This window comes from Spinacia oleracea, chromosome 5 (genome assembly GCF_020520425.1).
Source record: "Spinacia oleracea cultivar Varoflay chromosome 5, BTI_SOV_V1, whole genome shotgun sequence".
In the NCBI taxonomy this organism is placed as follows: Eukaryota; Viridiplantae; Streptophyta; class Magnoliopsida; order Caryophyllales; family Amaranthaceae; genus Spinacia; species Spinacia oleracea.
This window is the reverse complement of record NC_079491.1, coordinates 39,750,116-39,768,941: the sequence shown is the minus strand read 5'-3', so window position 1 is coordinate 39,768,941 and position 18,826 is coordinate 39,750,116. Positions and strand designations below refer to the sequence as shown.

Below are 18,826 nucleotides of genomic sequence, written 5' to 3'. Positions count from 1 at the left end.
TTCTGGCAATATTTCCATTTCCGATAATATTTTCCGATACGTACCATGTTTCTGTTTCCGGCAACATCTACGACTTGGATAATATTTATATTTCCGATACGATCCATATTTCCGTTTCCGGCAATATCATCGTTTCCGGAGTATTCATTTCTTGCCTGTGATGATCTCAGCTCCCACTGAAACCAAGATCCGTCGATTCCGAATATCCATAGATGGAGTATCTAATGCCATTAAATACTTGATCCGTTTACGTACTATTTGTGTGACCCTACGAGTTCAGTCAAGAGTAAGTTGTGGATTAATATCATTAATTCCACTTGAACTGAAGCGGCCTCTAGCTAGGCATTCAGCTCACTTGATCTCACTGAATTATTAACTTGTTAATTAATACTGAACCGCATTTATTAGACTTAACATAGAATGCATACTTGGACCAAGGGCATTATTTCCTTCAGCCCGCACCATTGCAACACCCCTTAAGGGTAACACTTAGGTTCCATTGCTTCGTGCGTGCAAGATTTGTGAACGATATACATAAAAATCAAAACTTTTATAATTAAACTTTTATACATAAAAAGCTTTAAACCTAAAAAAACAGCAGAATAATAATACTACAAATGAAAATAAATACTCTTAATTGTTCCAGCAGTAACTTTAGTCCTTCTCTTTTTTGACGACAATCTTTCGCTGAGTTTTATTAGTAGAAAACTCAGATGTTGTAATATGCCCTTCCGAGCTTGTGCACCCCAACTCTTCAAAGCTTCTTTTATGGTTTGTAGTGATACAAAGTTCCTCACAATTGTCATCCATATTCTCATTGTCATTGTTGAGTACATTCTGCATATAATAGAAATAATTAGATACATGTCTCTCAAACAACAAATCAAATGTATACGTGTGTTTAATATACTTTTAGATATTTATTTTTATACCTTCTCTGTGTTAGTATCCTTGAAATGGTTGACAGGTTTTGAAGTCACATCTAGTTGTTCTTCATGCTCCATAACCTATTATAAACAGAGAGGGTAAGCAATTGTATATTGATAAAAAGATTAGAGTTTTATTTGATTATAAAAGTACCTCCTTAGGACCCTCTACATCTTGGAATGTCTTTATAAGGTCTACATCATCAGACATCTTTGTTACTGTGAATAATGGGCAGCTTTGCTTAAGGTTATAATCTGTAACTTTAACTTTAAATAAAAACTTCCGGTCCAGTAGTTCTTTTAAATCTTTAGGCACTGAATCGTCATTGTCATCCTTATTGCCATCCTGCATCAAGTTTAAAAATTGATCAAAAGATCTACAATAATATGTAATACACTTTTACTATATAGTAACATATAGGAACAATCACAGATGAACTAAGTATACCTTAATTTGGCATTCTCTTATATGTAATGCAGACTTTCCTAAGATTTGTACCACCTCGCGATCAAAAATAACAAACGAAGCACTTCCTAATTCATCCATCACCCTTACTTGAAGTTTGAACCTTGGAACAGGATCTACATAATTATTGCACTTTTCGCACCAAAACTTCGTTAGCTCATCAATTTTTTGATCTTGAACTTTCTTGTAGTCTTTCTTACATGCAAGGTAGAACCAACCATTCTCAAGCTCAATAGAGTCGATTGTGGCTAATGTCACACAGTTGCAAACCTATGCCATAACAATCCAAAATTAGTATCTTGAGATCGATCTTTTTTTTTTTTTTCTGTCTATATAAGCATCAAATTAAACAATACTAATGTGCTCACCTCCTGCATTTCAAGAATCTCATCAACATGTTTCCTCTCCGGTTTTTTCAGGAACTCGTTTTCATTTTTCTGAGAGATGTGACTACTTATTTGTTCCACCATTTCTGAAGAAGTCTTTCCTTCACTCCCAAATCTGCATGACAATTTTTTTTTCAAGTATACTTATTATAACAGTTTATTTAGATTAGAAAAAAATAGTATTAAGAACAAAAAAAAATACACATACCTCTTTTTAAAATCATTTATCTCTGCAATTTCAGAATTTATATGGAGTCCAGTCACAAATAGGGAACTCGATATTCCAACAACACCTTTAAATGCGTAAGAAAGATAAACGTATAAGAATGCAAAACCTATCAATGTATTAAATGACGCAAGGATTTAATTCATATCAAATAATATATATACCATGAAAAGTCTTGATTTTTGCATACTGGATGGCAATAAAAACTTGACAATTTGGATGATTAGATAAATATTCTGTCAATTGATCAGCATATTGATTCCACAAAGTACAACTCAAGAAATTTTTCCTGACAACACAACAAAGTTAGTACAAAAATAATAATTGTATTTTCCTTAAAAACATTAAAAATATACTTACTGCAAATCCTCTAGTTGAATATTGATCATTTTTTGGGGGTTACCATCTCTAATAAATTGATCAGTTGATAATATTCCAGAAAGATATCCAATACAATCTGTTTTTACAAAAAAATGATATTAAAAGCGAATAATATAAAAAAATAAATATAATATACCAAAAATTTAGTAGATTTTTATACCGATTAACACACTGTTGTCTAGATCTTTGAGTGCTTCGTATGACTTAAAATCAAAACCATCTATAGGAATGGTCGATGCAACCACTTCCACGGCTTGAGCTTGAGTAAACATTCTGAAGTTAATTTTGTATGGATGCATCGTGGGTTTATAGTCTCCAGCATTCTTTCCAACACCAAAATACGAAATATTGTACGCTTGTCCTTTGAGGAAAACATTCCGCCATTTTGAGATGAAAGACTTTTTAATAGAAGCTTGAATCTTGCCTCCCTAGTATACAATAAAAATAAAATAAATAATCAGTTAGCAGCATACTAAAACTTGAATATTAGTATCGAATCTAGCACAATATGAATGATCAAATTACCTCTGCATCTAGTAAAACCATTTCAATAGCATTTGTTTCACTCGGATTATTGAAGGCATGAACACTCCATAGTCGGATAACCCTTGCTTGAATCGTTATGTTCTCTATAGAAGGATTAATAGTGTGTATGGGTGTAAAATTCTTGGCCATTTTTTTTCTCAGACTTCACGTATATTGATGTTTGATATTATTGATGGTTGAGAAGGGAGTATATATACCCAGTTAAATTCTAGTCTACCCTAATTTGTTGTGATTATTCTGGATTCTTGGGATTACTGGATAAGTAGGGAGTATTTTATAAATTTATAATTCCCTAAAATTTCGTAATTTATAAGTTTTGTACGTAGTTTATGTGATTTTTTTTTAAATTTTGTTCTATGCTTTCCTATTTTGCAGGACTCGGGGAATTATTAAAAAAATTGAACGTGAACTACATAATGTAAAACGTAGATTAATTTTATTCTTTTCTTTTCTTTTCTATTTCTAAGGGAATTTTATCAACTGTAAACTGTTTCTATCCCCTAAATTTTAGAAACTCCACGTTTTTAGGAATTGGTTTATAATTCCATTTAATCCAAAATTTTTGTAACTGATAATTATTCTATAGGATCTTTTCAACAGGATCTCTTCCACTTCACACAGGATTTTGTGCAACAGGATCTTTGCCCACGTTTTTAGGATATCAGTTAAAAAAAATGGTGGTATCTTTTCCACAGGATATCACGTTTTTAGGATTTTTTTTCTGTCTTTTTCTATTATGATCGTTCATTTGAAAATTTTGGTAAAGATGCGGTCAATTTACTAAACTGATTATAATATTTCACATTTTTTTTAAAACTTTTTCTATTATTATTAATTATTTGGAATTTTATGGAAAAACATAGAATTTTATTTTTAAATAGTTAAAAAATAATTAAAAAAAGAAAAATACTAAAGGATTCACCAGGAGATGACACGTGTCATTCCTGGTGTCTCTTTTAGTATATAGTTATAGATAGATAGATTATAGATACTCTATACATCCGGTGCTTATACAGGAAAATTTGTGAAATACAACCTAATAAAGTTTTCTATTTGCCAATTACAACCTCAAATTTCTATTTTTGCCAATTACAACCTTAAACTTATACATCCATTTTAAATTACAACCCGAAATTATTTTCCGGCAAAAATCACCGGAAGATGATGTCATAATGTTATTAAAAAATATAGTTACATATTTTCTATAAAAAAATCAATTCGATAAATAAGAATTAACACAAAAAATATAAAATAACCGTAAATATAATTTTTTTGTGTACTTCATTTTTTTTTAAATAACGTTATGACGTCATTTTCCGGTGATTTTTGCCGGAAAATGGTTTCGGGTTGTAATTTAAAATAGATGTACAAGTTTAGGGTTGTAATTGGCAAAATTAGAAATTGGAGGTTGTAATTGGCAAATAGAGAACTTTATTAGGTTGTATTTGACAAATTTTCCGCTTATACAAGAGCACATTCTAGTATCTATATAAAAAAAAAGTTATATTCTGTATTTAAGTATTTTGTACTCCCTTCGTCCCATAATATAGTGCCCGTTTGACCAAAATCACGGTTATTAAGGTAAAAGATAACATTGATAATAAAAACAATAATGATTTGTACTTTCAAGATAAAGTACATGTTAGTTGGCAAAAATGGAGAGATAAATTATAGATTAAAGGTGTGTACATAATAAATAGGCCTAAAAAGGACAAAAATCAAGCACATGGGTTGAATAAAAGTCAAAAAGTACAATTTTCAAAGTAAAAATTACTCCCTCCGTCCCATAATATAGTGCCTGTTTTCCTAAAATGGTGTCCCTAAATGATGTGCCTATTTCTATTTTAAACCATTAATTTTTACTTTGAAAATTGTACTTTTTGACTTTTATTCAACCCATGTGCTTGATTTTTGTCCTTTTTAGGCCTATTTATTACTCCCTCCGTCCCATAATATAGTGCCCGTTTGACCAAAATCACGGTTATTAAGGTTAAGGATAACATTGATAATAAAAACAATAATGATTTGTACTTTTAAGATAAAGTACATGTTAGTTGGCAAAAATGGAGAGATAAATTATAGATTAAAGGTGTATACATAATAAATAGGCCTAAAAAGGACAAAAATCAAGCACATGGGTTGAATAAAAGTCAAAAAGTACAATTTTCAAAGTAAAAATTAATGGTTTAAAATAGAAATAGGCACATCATTTAGGGACACCATTTTAGGAAAACAGGCACTATATTATGGGACGGAGGGAGTATGTATACACCTTTAATCTATAATTTATCTCTCCATTTTTGCCAACTAACATGTACTTTATCTTGAAAGTACAAATCATTATTGTTTTTATTATCAATGTTATCCTTAACCTTAATAACCGTGATTTTGGTCAAACGGACACTATATTATGGGACGGAGGGAGTAATGGTTTAAAATAGAAATAGGTACATCATTTAGGGACACCATTTTAGTAAAACAGGCACTATATTATGGGACGGAGGGAGTATAAAAAAATGCTGCCGAACACGCCCTGTTACTTTCTTCGTTATCAATGCTCAAAGCGACAAAACTCACCTCAATTTACTGTCTTCCCCGCTTCACAACAATTCCATGGCGGGTTTTCAAAAATGAAAAAACACTTTGGAGGGAACTTGAAAATAAAAAGAGCGGTAAAAGGCGGCAAAATACATTAAACCTCAAAACCACTCTCCCCTTTCCCTCCAGTTTTAGTCTCTCTCCTCCTCCTGTCACCATCCTTATGGCGAGTTCTTCGAATCTCCGTCTTCTTCCACTGGGGCCTCGTTTCGACGAGCAGGTTAGTCGATTTTCGATTTTTGAAGTTTGATTTTTGTTTTAGATTGAGTAAGATCTATTATCGCTCTTTGAGAAATTTGAAGTTGTTGAGTTTTTTCTGAAGATGCACAGTTTCATGCTTCAATTGTTTTAGTTTTTGTTAATTTTGAAGGTTTAGTTAGAATCTGAAGCAATTAATTGATTTGCCCGACTTGAATTTCAAACTTTCTAGGTTTTTGCTCGATTTTAGATTTAGAATGCTGTCGGAAGCACAGCGAAGTTCACCAATTTTGAAGGTTCTGCTAGTATCTATTGCAATTAACAGATCTAGTCGACTTGAATTTCAATTATTTAGGGTTTTGCTTGTCATTTATTCATGAATTACAACTGTGTCGGGAACAACGATTAAATCTGTTAAAAGTTCACTACAGTTGAAGGTTCAACTAAGGTTTGAAGACATTTACTGGTTTAGTCAATTTAAATTTCAAACTGTAGGTTTTTGCTTATGATTTCTTCATGAACTTCACTGTACCAGACATACGGCAACTAAATCTGACGGAAGTTCACTATTTTTGAAGGCTCAACTTCTGAAACTCTGAAGTAATTGACTTAGCTGGTCGACCTTTTCAAACTTCTTAAGTTTTTGCTTAATGAATTTCACCGTGTCAGGAGAGATGGCAACTAATCTGACAGAAGTTCACCATTTTTGAAGTTTCAACTAGAATCTGAAGCAATTAACTGATCTGCTCAACTTCATTTTGCTTACGATTGCTATATAAATTATGCGTTGGAATACAGCAAATAGTTCTGCTATAAGTTCATGTTTTTAAAGCTTCAATTAGAATATGAAGCAACTAACTGATGTACTCTACTCCATTCCCAACTTTCTATTTACCTTGTGCATGCAAGACCTTTTGTTAACATACAAAGTATAGACTAGGTATAGATAGATTATAATCATGTCTAGTATCAATTTTTAATTTTCTTATTTTCTTTTTGGTGAGGATGGGGAGATGGAGGATTGTTAGGAAGGTTATAAGTCGTTACACATACTGTAACATAAATGCATTGTGTGGTCAATGACACTATACAATGCTAAACCGAAACACATGGTTGAATATTTGCGGCACACATTTCTGGTTTCATGCTTTTTCTGGTTTCTAGTAAGACTGAGCTAAATGTCTAATCTTGTGATTTCTGTTGATTTATGTGTTGCTAGAAATCTGTTAGAATCTTTGCTGATTGTTAAGTTATGTTGCATTGTTTTGGGGACGAGAATTTACTGAGGCGTTTTTTCATTTTCTCGCAGATTCAAGGCACTTGTTTTTGCTTGACTGATAAATCTTCTCGGAATACTTTCACCAATTTAGAAGCCAGTCAAAGGTATGATGCCTTTCCTTTCTTATTCTCTTTCCAATAACTTTTAATTTAATAGAATCAGGAAACCCACATTACTATTTTAGAGCCTTTGATTGTGGTTCCTTACTGAAGTCAGTTTACATCAGACAAAGGGCAAAAAAGTTGATATAAATATCGTCTTTCTGCAAAATTTATTATACGAGTGTATAAACTTGTTGTATCTAGAAATAGTTTACCTGGGTTTAAGATAGAGGCTCGGTTGTTTTTAACCAATAGGCTCACACTTACGTTAAGTGTTCTTGGGTACAGTTTATTTCTTTTGTCCATGTAAAATTGTTTTTCATTATGGTGTATGAATATGCTTTCTGCTGGTTTCGTTGTTTTGCCTAAAGTATTCTGTTTTCTGAACCATCGTGCATTATACTTTTAAAATATGCTTTCCGCTGGTTTCATTATTATTATGTTTTTAACTATGATAACCAAGTGAAGCCAATTCGAAACTCTAACCTTAAGTTAGAACAGGGCATACAAACTAGTTGCTTATATGCATGGTTAGTTGACCACACTACAATTACTAAAGTTGGCCATTTGCTACTGCAGTTCGATTACTGTGTAATGACAACTTGACTACTATATTGAGCGTTCTGATTCTGGTGTATGGGATGAAGTCCTTTTATTTTTTTATTAGTTGCTATTAATTCCAAGTCCCCCCCTTTGCATCTTGTCACATATTTGTCCTTTCAGAAGTTATGGAAATCACTTCAACTTGACAGATAAACTTCAAGGGCTTGCTGGTAGGATACATCTCCACTTGGTTTTTTTTTTTTTTTCTAAGCCATTGCTCGTGAGAAATGATCAAAATATTCAATAGCCAATTTGGTCTGACAATTTATAATTTAACATAATTTATCAGCTAAACTTTTACCCAATTTGGTTTTGCCATTAACACTGCATAGCTCGGGACCTTGGGTGAAACCCTGAAATTTCACCGAGAACATCTTTCTCCTCTCAATTTGTGTCTGTCAAGAAGTAACTGTATTCACATATGTGGATTTCAATTTTGTCCTATATTCTCCTGGCTGCAGAAAACTTGCTCAATTCGAGCATAAATTTAAATTGCCTACAATCTTTGTAATGATGTACAAGGTCAATATCTTCATACATTTCCTAATTCCAGATTGCGCTAATTTTCTCTTTATCCTCGCTACATTTTTGAGACATCAAGAGTCAGTACATTGTCACCTACTCATCATACGCCTTACCTCTCGCTCCTCTATTCATCCTGCTGGCTGGAAAATGCAATCTGGCCATGAGCGGGCGAGGCGCCCTTCTTTTTTGGTCAAAACCCCTTACACAAACAAATCCTGCATTGTCATTTAATCAATGCTTTAATAATATAATTTTAAAATAGCGGTTGAGTGGTGTATAAAGATTTATACACAAGATTTAAAGAATACGATATATTTTTTTCTATTTTTGTTTCAAGATTTAAAGAATAAGATATTCTTTTTCCTGTTTTATTTCAAGATCTAAAGATAGGTATTTGCTGGAGTACATTGAAGGGAAAAAATGAATTAGAGTGGTCAATACATTATTTACACTGGACTTAATTTTATCTTTGTCAATAAGCAGATAGGAGCATATTGATGAGTAGATTCTCCTCATAAACAATTACCTTTTAGAATATCAATCATCTACCTCATGCTACTATTTTAAGGCAGCCAGCAGGAAGGAGAATTCACATTTGTTATTAGGTCTGGTAGGAGGTGAAGCTTGCTTATGTTCTTATTTGGTAATGTAGCTAAATTTTCGACTTAAAGAGTAGAAATATATGAATTGTAGCTTTTTCAGGATTTTCTTTTTCTTTAAGTGATTGTGATTATATTTTTACCACGAATTTAATTCTCAGCATTTGTTTCCCACTTTATGCTTCACGATATAAGCAGAAATGTAGAACGGGAAGATGTAAAAAGGAAATATAAGTCTGCCTTTTGCACGAGGGAGTGAAAGAACATAATATTTGATTGAATGGCCTAAGGATTCATTTCAGTAGTATCATACCTCTCCAGAAGCAATGCTGAATATGTTCAGTGGTCAGACCTGGACAAAAGTTCTAGAAATTAGAACAAAGAATGTCCTTTCATATGTGAAATGAAAGAAGTGTTTATTTCAATACCTCTAAATATAGTTGGTATTGACGTCCCAAAATAAACTGTACGTCTTGGGAGGTTCCATAACCAAGTCCTGGGTACTGCAATTGGGTTAAGACTGGAGTCGTGGTCAGCAAATACCTGCATACATATCGTGGTCAGCTAAGCATAGGAGAACGCATAGTACGAAAATTCAAGTTCTGATGTAAGCAGTTGAATTAGCTTTACCTCATTCACTTGGAAATATGTTCCATTCAATGGGAAGCTGCCTCTCATTGCAGTTCTGCATGGTATCTGAATAGGATGGATTTAGTACTCTACGTGACTTTGTATATCATATGAAGGTAAAACACATTATCTCCAATTTGCCTTTTGACCTCCATATATCCTAGAAAATCATATCTTACCAGAAGTGTTCCCCGAACGGTCTGGGAGTCAGCTTCCCGCTGACTGTTGCAATAAGAACATGTCTCCTCATTGCAAAATATGTTGGGATCTTCGTGGTGACATCTTCTTTCAGGAGGTTCGATAGAGCTTGCGGTCTCACCTGTTTTGGCCATCAATTATTATCTTTCATGTAAGTTATCTGGATGAAATCTGTAACGGGACTAGCCTCCTGGCTGTTTTCAGTAGAATCACTGTGATAAAAATATGTCCAATAAATTTGTACCTACCTGGAGTCCATATGGCAAGTAGGTAGGAAGATGGATCATCGGGCTCTCTTTTGTCCCACTGCAATTGTGCAGCTACAGTTAGATGGCAACCAAGGTAAAATCTGTACTGATATAATACAATTTAAAGTAGCTTACCCCTTTCAAGAGAGGGTGTGTGTCTGGAAGTTCATAGCTGCAAATGTAAAGTAGGTGACAGTTAATGCAACTGAAAGTCTTATATACAGAACATTTAAATATTTCTTTAGAAGGGGATTGACTTCATAATATATTTGAGTAAATTGCATCTTGTCCGTTGAAATGTGACTACACAAGTTAGATTTAGCTATAAAGCTTGCATGAGGAATAGGTCAAGTGATTTTTGTATATTTCATAAATACACACACAGCCAAAGCAGGGGCAAAGATTAGAAAAGGGGAACAGAGAACTTAATTTTTCTTACCACGTCTAACATGTCTGCCTTGATTATTGACCTAAACTAGGAAAAGTTGGTTTTAGTGTTATGACTTGAGAGATATATCCAATCATGCATGATTTAAATGGTTCAAGCACCACTACAATAATCTTCTCTACATTAAGTGTTAACTTACACATGATGTTCTGTTCTCAGCCGGCTTATATTCTTTAGCTTTGGTGTGGGAATTGAGGCAGCTTCGGGAGTTAAAGCCACCAAGGCATTTGAATCTCCAGCTACATAGTTTTGTAGAGTTCGAGTGAACTCTTTCAGGTTGAGCTTGATTGTTGGGATTTCATCAGGATCCTCGAAAAATGTATCTTCAATGTCACATAATGTTTGTTCCTGCTCTGGGTCTGGTTCTGGTGATGCTGGAACTTCCACTATTGGTTCGCAATTCCTAATTTCAGATTGCCTCTGTATTTGATTGATTGGCAGTGGCGAGGGGAGTGCCAGTGGGGAAGATGAAACTGCACTTGGAGGTGCATTATTAATGAAGTTGTTTTGCGAATAAGAGGGGGGCAAAGGCAAAAGATTGATGCTAGCTCGAGGATGTGGATGTGCTGAACTGCCCCCACTTGAAGATATAATGCCCTTTTCTTCTATCCCTGGAAGGGCAAATCTAGCACTGCAGCCAACAACAAATTGTTTATGAATTAGTAAGCTTTCTAGCAACAACACAACAATTAAACCTGTTTGGCAAGAACCTATATTTACTTTTAATTATTATTTTCCTGAATTGAGTTCAACTATATTCAAAATCTCGAACCTTTTTAAACGGCTAAGGAATTTACGAAAATAAGTTTATTTAAAATAAATTTGTGGAAGGTCTTCAAGTTTATATGAGCCAAAAATCATGAAGTATATTTTTTAACCCTTGCCTCTTCCTAGAACAATGCTCTGTAGTTTTTTACTTACCATTTAGAACATCTTAATCTTCAATGATTTTTTTTTTTGGCGTTGCAGAAATTTATTAAGGAAGCTGAATGTTAGAATTTCCCCTTCATGTTTTTTTCAACACCGTGTAAGGTAAATTTATAGCTTAGATCAAATACTAGGGCTTGAGTAGAGGTCATACTAACCTTGCAAATGCACTAGCAAAATGTCTACACTCTCCTCTAAGGGGACAAGCATTGCAATTAGGCTGCCTTTTGGTGCAAAATACCTGCATGAAACAATTGTTTAATCCTCTTGTCATTTTTAAAGAAAAGAAGGGCTTAGAAGCTTTCTCAATCTCAACATACCTTTCCAAAAGTGATCAAGTGATAGTGCAACTCGTATCTAAATCAGGTTCAAAGAAGAGATTAGTCAAAAGCTTCCAATTGTTAGAGCTTTGTTTACTCATTCATGAATACACGTATAAAGAGATAAATAAATAAAATGAAGGAATAGTGTTCTTACAATGTCTTCTGGTCAAGCTTGCAAAGCCTTGGCCATAAGTACTTTTGAATGGACTCCAAGATTGGGTACCTGAAGTAGCAAATGATGTTAATATCTTTCATAAACAGTCATCGGTGCAGTGATATCCATAAACTATGTAGAGCTTACATTTCTAAAAGATGCAATTGAAGTGACTCTGGTAGGGGTTGAAGTGGAACCCATCCAAGTCGTACGGCTATACGTCCAACATTGGTGTCAACCTGAATACATATAGCCAAACCTCATGAAATTTGACTTTTTTTTTTCATTGACTTCGGATGAAATTGATGTGTAGACTTACTGGGAACGCAAGATGGTGCAATGTCAAAAGTCGCACACATTCCACACTCTTCAATCCCAACCCTCTAAAGCTCAGTAGGTATTCTCTGTCATTAACAAGAAATTGAGAATCCTCGTGGTTCAACTCATGGCTTTTAAAATAGAATGCAAATCTATAATATGTTAATTAATATGGCAAATGAAATTTGCATGCCTAATAGCATACAAGTATATAACGTTACATATAACTATATAAGCGTAGATAACTTTAACACGTATCCAGGAAGAATTATATTAATTTATTTTATTTTTCCTTACTTTGCTTTATCTGGGGGAATATCCCTCAGCCATTCCATATCAATACTGCCATGCTCCTTGACCAGCCTGTCCAATAGGTCCTGTTTATTTATTTGAGATTAGCAATGATGTGAATAGCTTATTAGATTATTCTCAAATAAAACTTCTACAAGTGGAATGTTTGAGAAATAATTCTTACCTTTATCCGTTCTGCAAGCATGTTGTTCATGCCCCTCTCTTTAATGGTTTCAGCAATTTCACTCACATGAGCATGTCTTACTGCTTCCCAATCTAGTGAGTCCCTTCTGTTGGCTGTTCGTTCTTTTTTTATACCATTAGGCTCTACTTCTCTTCGCAAACTGTCCCAGTCAAATGCATCGGTCTTTACCTTTCCAGCCTTTCCTCTCCCTGATTTGCTAGCATTGGCATTCATCATGTCAGAGATCCCACCTGATGCATTTGTCTGTACTGAAATTTGCTCAATTTTTTTAGCATCATTGCTCAACCTTTTCAATTCTGTGGTGCTTTCAGTAATGTCAGCATTAACTTGATTTGTTAAATTTGTAAACTTCCAAGTTAAACTTGTTTGTCCATTGGCAGATGTAGCGACATCATCTGATGGATCCTTCACTGATTGACTTTGTGACTGCATAACCATCTTTCCACCTTCAAGAACATAAAAGGAGCGCATGTTTTCAGAATAAGATCTTGGGATGCTATCGGAACTTTTCTCCTGTGAAAGATGTTGAACTGTTGATTCTGTAGTAATATTGCTTTGTTCTGTTGGTGGTGAGCTGTTCTCATCTTTTCTTGATGTATCGGGAGATCTGCTCTCTACTTCTAGCATCTCAATGCCCTTGGTATCCGGTAATTGAAAATTCAGATCCAACTGGTATTCACTTGAGCAGACTCCTCGTGTATCTGGAGAACCTTTTGTTACATGATTAATAAATTCCAGTGGTTCATGTTGAGTTTGACTGTAAGATTCATGAAGGAAGGGACTCTCCGCCATCTTTAGCAGTCCCAGAAACGAGGTGGGACAATCAAAATAATTGGATTGCGAGCTGGTTAACATAGGCTGTGTTCTTGAATAACTCTCTGAAAAAATGCTCATTGTTCCTGCAGTCTGCAGATTTGGTGAGTTGGTGGAGTTCTGGGATGACACTACAGAGTGCTGTGATGAGGTTGCTTCATCTTTTACTCTATCATCTCCTAAGGTACTTGCTATTTCTGTATCTGTAGTCTGGCTATTTGCATTATCAACTATTTGGTTGTTGGGGATTTTTTGACTGCTTTCACTAGAGTAATCCTTGGGACTAATTGAACCAGAAGCTTGTCCAGTCAACCCTTTGCTATTGACAACTTCCTTCTCTTCATTATGGTCTACGTCATGGATAATCCTAGAATTCCCACTCAAAGTTCGCTGATCCATTGTCTTCTCATTCCAAGTAATGCTTTCCTCTAGTTCAATTATACAAACATCTGGTTCAACAACCAAAGCAGACGTTGACTCCTCAGAAAGGGTACTTTCACTTCCTTCTGACTTGAGAGGAAAATGGGCAGCCATTGACATGAAAGCAGAACTGCAAACAAACAAGGATCAAGTAATATACTTATTCAGGGCATGCTAGGATTGGGGTATAGAATTAAGGGGATACACATACAACTAGATAACATAAAGAGGAAGATGTGAGGAGGTGGGGGTTGACGAGGGATGTGGCAGGATGGTGGAATTGTTACCCTTTAAACATGGATAATAGTTCCCCACCAGTGTAATATACTTTCCCCCAAATGAGGGTAATGATTCCCGAATTCCTCTTCAACCACCAGGCCACCACTACTTCCACCCATTTAATAATGCCCAGAGTGAATATAATGAACTCTGGTACTATCTCAGCGTGAACTCACCTAGAGAGATGGTCTGATACATTCTGAGTGAGAAAGACACCAATAACGGAGTCCAGAACAGAACCTTTCCAAGGAGTGAAGCGCCTATCTCCTGTAGGAATCAAACATTTTTGTTAGTGACTGACTTAAGGTAAATTCAAGTTTTTATTGAAGTTTCTGTCAGAAGCTTCAAACCTGTGTTATACCATCATTTTGTATTGATGCCTAGTGAATGGCATGTTTAAATTAGTATATGAATGTCTAATCTGATGTAGTGTTAATGCATAAGAATTAGAATATGAATTTGTGTTAAAGATCCTTTCTTCTGATTAACAAGTATCTCACACAAGTTTTTCAGTCACCGCCTCATCGGCCTTGTGATTTCTGGTAATCAAGTTGAGCATTTGAGTTTCTACAGTTATTTATTTATAGTCTCTTTATTCTGCTAAGCTGACCTCTTATTCACAGAAACTTAGTCTTGATTGGATTTGAAGTTGTGATTCTTACTTTCTTATCTGAATAAAACATAGGAGTATTTATCTGACTGATGAATAAAAGATTCTGCGTGAAGAGGGAAATTGGCTATTCATATGATACCTTGAACGAGACGCATTCGTGCTATGAACGAGTCTACACGTCCGTGGAAGACACTCCTCTCATTTTCCCACCATTTTGCTTTATCCTCATCAGTTCCATCAACGCCTTTATTGTCAATGTTCTCAAGAAGAAGTTTCCACACTTTAGTAGTTTCATCATCAAGGTCAACCTTAGCCCGTTGACGACGCTTCCTAACAGGATCAAAGGGCCCGTCAAATGGCACCATAGTGCCATCTTTTTCATAAACAACAAGCGCATTTTTTGCTTGCTTTTTTGTGCGGTAAGGGACCAGTGCATTCCGTTCTCGAAGTGGAGTGTTGTAGCCTTCTCTATTGATGTCCAAGAGCTTCATTGCTTCAGTTATTTCTTCAATGGAGGTGGTTCTGGCCCATGGTAGGGCTGGACTTAAACCTGCAGCAAATGGCACAACGAGTTATTTTCATACCTGAAGGAGTACATACTGCATAGTGCTTAAGTAGTTAATATTTACCTGCTTTTCTGGTAGACTGGTTAGCATTATATAAGACAAGGTCCCATTGATTGTTTGAAGAGTTCTGTTTCCTGGATCCCCTCTTTGATCTTGGCTTTGGTGTGCTATCAGCTGCTAGGGTCTCTGGGTAACCATGTTCTGAAGTATCAACCTTCTTTTTGCGAGGACCCTTGGGTCCTGGTTTGCGAGGCAAGACAGATGAAAGCCCCATCAATGGGGCCAGATTACGAGCACGAGTAGTGCCTTTCGATCTCTTTTTCTTCAGCCTTGCCAAGTCAGCCCAAGAATTCAAAAGCTGTACCCTGTTCTCAACGCTTCCCATAAGTAGCTCAGCATGATTATGAGTCATTGCACTAACTCGATAAGAGGAAGGATTGCAGTAGTACTTTGATGCAGTAGGATCAACTCTAGAATGATTTTGAGTGCCGGCGACTTGGTTGATATCTTCAGATGGAGCAGCAGTAGGTGGCATGCTTGATATGTGTGACCTTTGTACCTTCTCAGTTCTCTTTTTCTTGCAAATTTCTGGAAAGAGAATTTTGGGAAGTTCTCCAGTAGCAGCATTCCCAGTAATTGTGTGGTTTGGCTGCCAAAAGGTACATTGAGCGGCAGCAGGCACACTTCCAGCAGCAACATCGGTTATGCAGGAATTTCTCCTTTTTGATCCTCTTGTTTTTTTCTGTTCGTTGGAACTTGCACAAGGGCTTGAATTGGGACTTTGTGCCAGATGAACATCATCTCTGGATGAAACCCCGACATTGTTTCCTAACGAACTGTGATGAGCCTCATCTTTTCTTCTGGACTGGAACATCAGGTCAGGCTGTGTGTTATCATGGTAGTCTTTTGTGGGAAGCGAGAGATAATTTTTAAGATCTTGATTGTGGGTATAATTAAGGTCATAGGCAGTGCACACTCTTGATGTTCCCACCATCAACTCCTCTCGGTGCCCAGGAGTTTCTGCAGTGTCACACTTGTTAGACTGTGGCCCTGCATATAAATCTCCAGTTGACATATGAGAGTTACTTTCTGCTGCTGCTTGTCCATTCAAGTCAAAGTTCAAGGACTTTCTGCAGGACTTGGCAACAGCTTCTGTTGCTTTTGTATCTCCTGCTTCAGTTGCAATTGCTGGTGTTGACTCTCCTGCTTCAGTTGCTCCTGGTTGTGTCGGCTCTCCTCCTCCAGTTGCTCTTTCTGTGGGAGTTTCTGAAGTTGTGTTCACCTTGTTTTTTCTCACATACTTTCTTCTAACTTGTGCAGTTTCCTTGGCATCAGTGGTGGGCTTGGGTGTTTTAGGTTTTGGAGTCTGTCTAGGCTTCTTCTCTCTTATGACCTTTGGTGTGTACTTTCTTCGCCGTGGTTTCCTCTGTGGCGTCTTGTTCAGGTCAATAACTTGGTCGCCTCCCTTGTCAGGGTTGTGATTCTCTACTGTCACGGAGACTTTACCAGGTGAAGAATCTTCTGTATTAGGCACCACGACTTCTTCATGAACATTCTGAAGGTTGATCATCGCAGCAGCAGCAACTTGTTCAACTTGTTCTGGCAATCCATTCTGTTCAGTTGGCCTTAGATGTGTGCCAAAAGGTGAGTTCCCTGGAGCCTCATTACAGTCAATTCTCCACCGAGTGTCTGGAGTTGCAGGGGCAAAGTTAGAATTCTTTCCATTTGCATGCTTTGTGGTTTGACACGAATTAGCATCATACACACTCTGCTGCTGTTGAGGGGAATCACCTATGACACACCATAGCTTAATGATCAGTACCAACTCGTAGAACTGATAGAAGGGTAAACATTCAACAGAAAAAGTATTCAAAAAAATGCAGTTAATTTGTCATTTGCCATTTCAGACCAGCCAAATGCCCTGCAAAAATCAATTATCTATCCAATGAATAAATTACCCATTATACACAAAAATTTAGTAATCTGACCCAACAGTACAAAGTAGTTATTATTTAATGTCTATATTATGTGTGTTTAGATCTAGGGAAGCAATCTCCAAATCCTCACAGCCTATTGAATTAGCTTTGTTTTTTTGGGGCTGTTAATATTTACCCTATAACACTTGAATCATCATCATTTACCCCCAGGTTTTCCATTAGTTTATGGAGGTCTGCATGTGTGGTAAGTATATTCTAAGATACTGAGAAAGGAGATAAAAAGAGAAAACTTTAGTTGAAATTACAATTTGACAATCAAAGCTTTTGAAAAAGAGAATAAAACTTACAAGTTTGCATATCTCCTGCAAAGATGGGGTTGTACATTGGGTTGGCATATAAATTGCTATTATTTCCTCCAGGTGCATTATAATCCCAACCAGAATAAAGGGCAGCATTTCCCATCCCCATTCCGAGTCCAGAACCATCACTCCTAGCTAAAAGACTTGTATATGACTCTAACTGCTCCAACTCGGCGGCGGCGGTTCCACTGTCTCCAACTCCATTATGTCTCCATTGCATTGTTGATTCCCAAGAACTGAAGTAAGGGTAACCACTACTACTACTACTCTGAGCTACTGCTGCCGCAGCTGCGGCTGGGTTTGTTGAAGGATAAGTCACCTTTGTTCTCCTACCTTGGCTATTCCAATTAGGTAGATACTCCTCTAAACCCCTTCTCTGCATTTCTCCTACATTCTCCCTCTGTAAATTTAATATTCTACCACTACCATCATCCCAAAGGTTTTGGTGTTGCTGTTGGTGTTGGTATTGGTATTGGTGTTGATGGTTGTTATTACTACTGCTACTGGGAAAACCACTACTACCATTATTGGCTTCTGCAGAAGAAATTGTATAAGATAAAAGAGTTTGAGCATGATTATTTGGTTGTGAAAATCTTGACAGATAATTGTCAACATCCCCATTTTCATAGATCGGTCCAAGATGAGGCTTCATTGGGGTATTTGGGATCCATGACCCATTTATCTCAAAATTTGTTAAACTTGGAATTGTTTTTCCTTTGTAATTTTCCATCATTCACCACTCTGGAAAATCACAAAAAAGGAAAACAAAATACCCAATTTTTTTATTTTTATTTTTTTTGAAAAAAATTATTGTGTTTGTTAGATGGGTTGTTGGAGAGAATTGACCAATATTTCTTCTTCCCCAAAACTCTGTTCTCCTGCAAAATCTCCTTCAAGTTGAACCCATGTTTCCTTTATAACCTGCAAATACGGTGAAATTTGTTTAGACAAAAGGAAATAAATCAATAAATTTGGAGAAAGACCCTGAATTTTATTTTCAGAAATGGCAAAATATCAAAAAGCTTTTAATTAATTAAATTCCAGCTGAAACAATTTAATTAGCCCAGATTTACAGAATCATGATTTTTTGGGCTAATTAAGTAGCAGATCTTTCAGATCAGAGCATCCGACCCAGTTGAAGAACAACAATTAAAATTTTCATTTATTAAAAAGACAAATATATAAAAGGAACATTTTTATTTTGTTTTTACAGCTAAAATTTTTTATAAAAAATCACCAGAAAAAAAACTGATGATCATTCTT

The 18,826-nt window shown here is 35.7% G+C and overlaps 2 protein-coding genes and 1 long non-coding RNA gene across 6 annotated transcripts; 1 reads left to right on the top strand and 2 right to left on the bottom strand.

The window, feature by feature from the left end:
• Positions 1–518: 518 nt before the first annotated feature.
• On the bottom strand, positions 519–2,393 carry LOC130461461 (replication protein A 70 kDa DNA-binding subunit C-like). The gene is made up of 8 exons (XM_056829574.1): positions 2,365–2,393; positions 2,169–2,293; positions 1,987–2,071; positions 1,761–1,893; positions 1,375–1,662; positions 1,081–1,272; positions 933–1,007; positions 519–837 (listed from the first exon to the last, which is right to left on the bottom strand). The coding sequence occupies exons 1-8, from the start codon at positions 2,391–2,393 to the stop codon at positions 655–657; spliced, it is 1,110 nt and encodes a 369-aa protein (XP_056685552.1). The 3' UTR covers positions 519–654.
• Positions 2,394–2,405: 12 nt separating this feature from the next.
• Positions 2,406–4,143, bottom strand: LOC130462012 (uncharacterized). The gene is made up of 2 exons (XM_056830337.1): positions 2,911–4,143; positions 2,406–2,813 (listed from the first exon to the last, which is right to left on the bottom strand). Exons 1-2 carry the CDS (start codon positions 3,058–3,060, stop codon positions 2,529–2,531), a joined length of 435 nt encoding a protein of 144 aa, XP_056686315.1. The 5' UTR covers positions 3,061–4,143; the 3' UTR covers positions 2,406–2,528.
• A 1,332-nt stretch (positions 4,144–5,475) lies between these two features.
• On the top strand, positions 5,476–18,168 carry LOC110796476 (uncharacterized). 4 transcript variants are annotated; one of them, XR_008922180.1, is made up of 7 exons: positions 5,476–5,749; positions 7,037–7,110; positions 7,687–11,020; positions 11,328–11,390; positions 12,957–14,394; positions 14,774–16,911; positions 17,624–18,168. It is a non-coding gene; the product is annotated as an uncharacterized lncRNA (long non-coding RNA). The 4 variants fall into 4 exon arrangements; XR_008922179.1 differs by lacking the exon at positions 11,328–11,390 and having other exon boundaries at positions 5,479–5,749; positions 7,860–11,020; XR_008922178.1 differs by lacking the exon at positions 11,328–11,390 and having other exon boundaries at positions 5,479–5,749; positions 7,831–11,020.
• Positions 18,169–18,826: the final 658 nt, after the last annotated feature.

What these genes read in the sequence shown, in the direction of transcription:
- LOC130461461 (XM_056829574.1), bottom strand. Translation starts at nt 2,393, where the DNA reads ATGATCAATATTCAACTAGAGGATTTGCA. An exon ending in ATTCAACTAGAGGATTTGCA is followed by an intron (nt 2,294 to 2,364) that starts GTAAGTATATTT and finishes TTGTGTTGTCAG; the next exon opens with GAAAAATTTCTTGAGTTGTA. An exon ending in AAAAATCAAGACTTTTCATG is followed by an intron (nt 2,072 to 2,168) that starts GTATATATATTA and finishes ACGCATTTAAAG; the next exon opens with GTGTTGTTGGAATATCGAGT.
- LOC130462012 (XM_056830337.1), bottom strand. Translation starts at nt 3,060, where the DNA reads ATGGCCAAGAATTTTACACCCATACACACTATTAATCCTTCTATAGAG. An exon ending in TGGTTTTACTAGATGCAGAG is followed by an intron (nt 2,814 to 2,910) that starts GTAATTTGATCA and finishes ATTGTATACTAG; the next exon opens with GGAGGCAAGATTCAAGCTTC.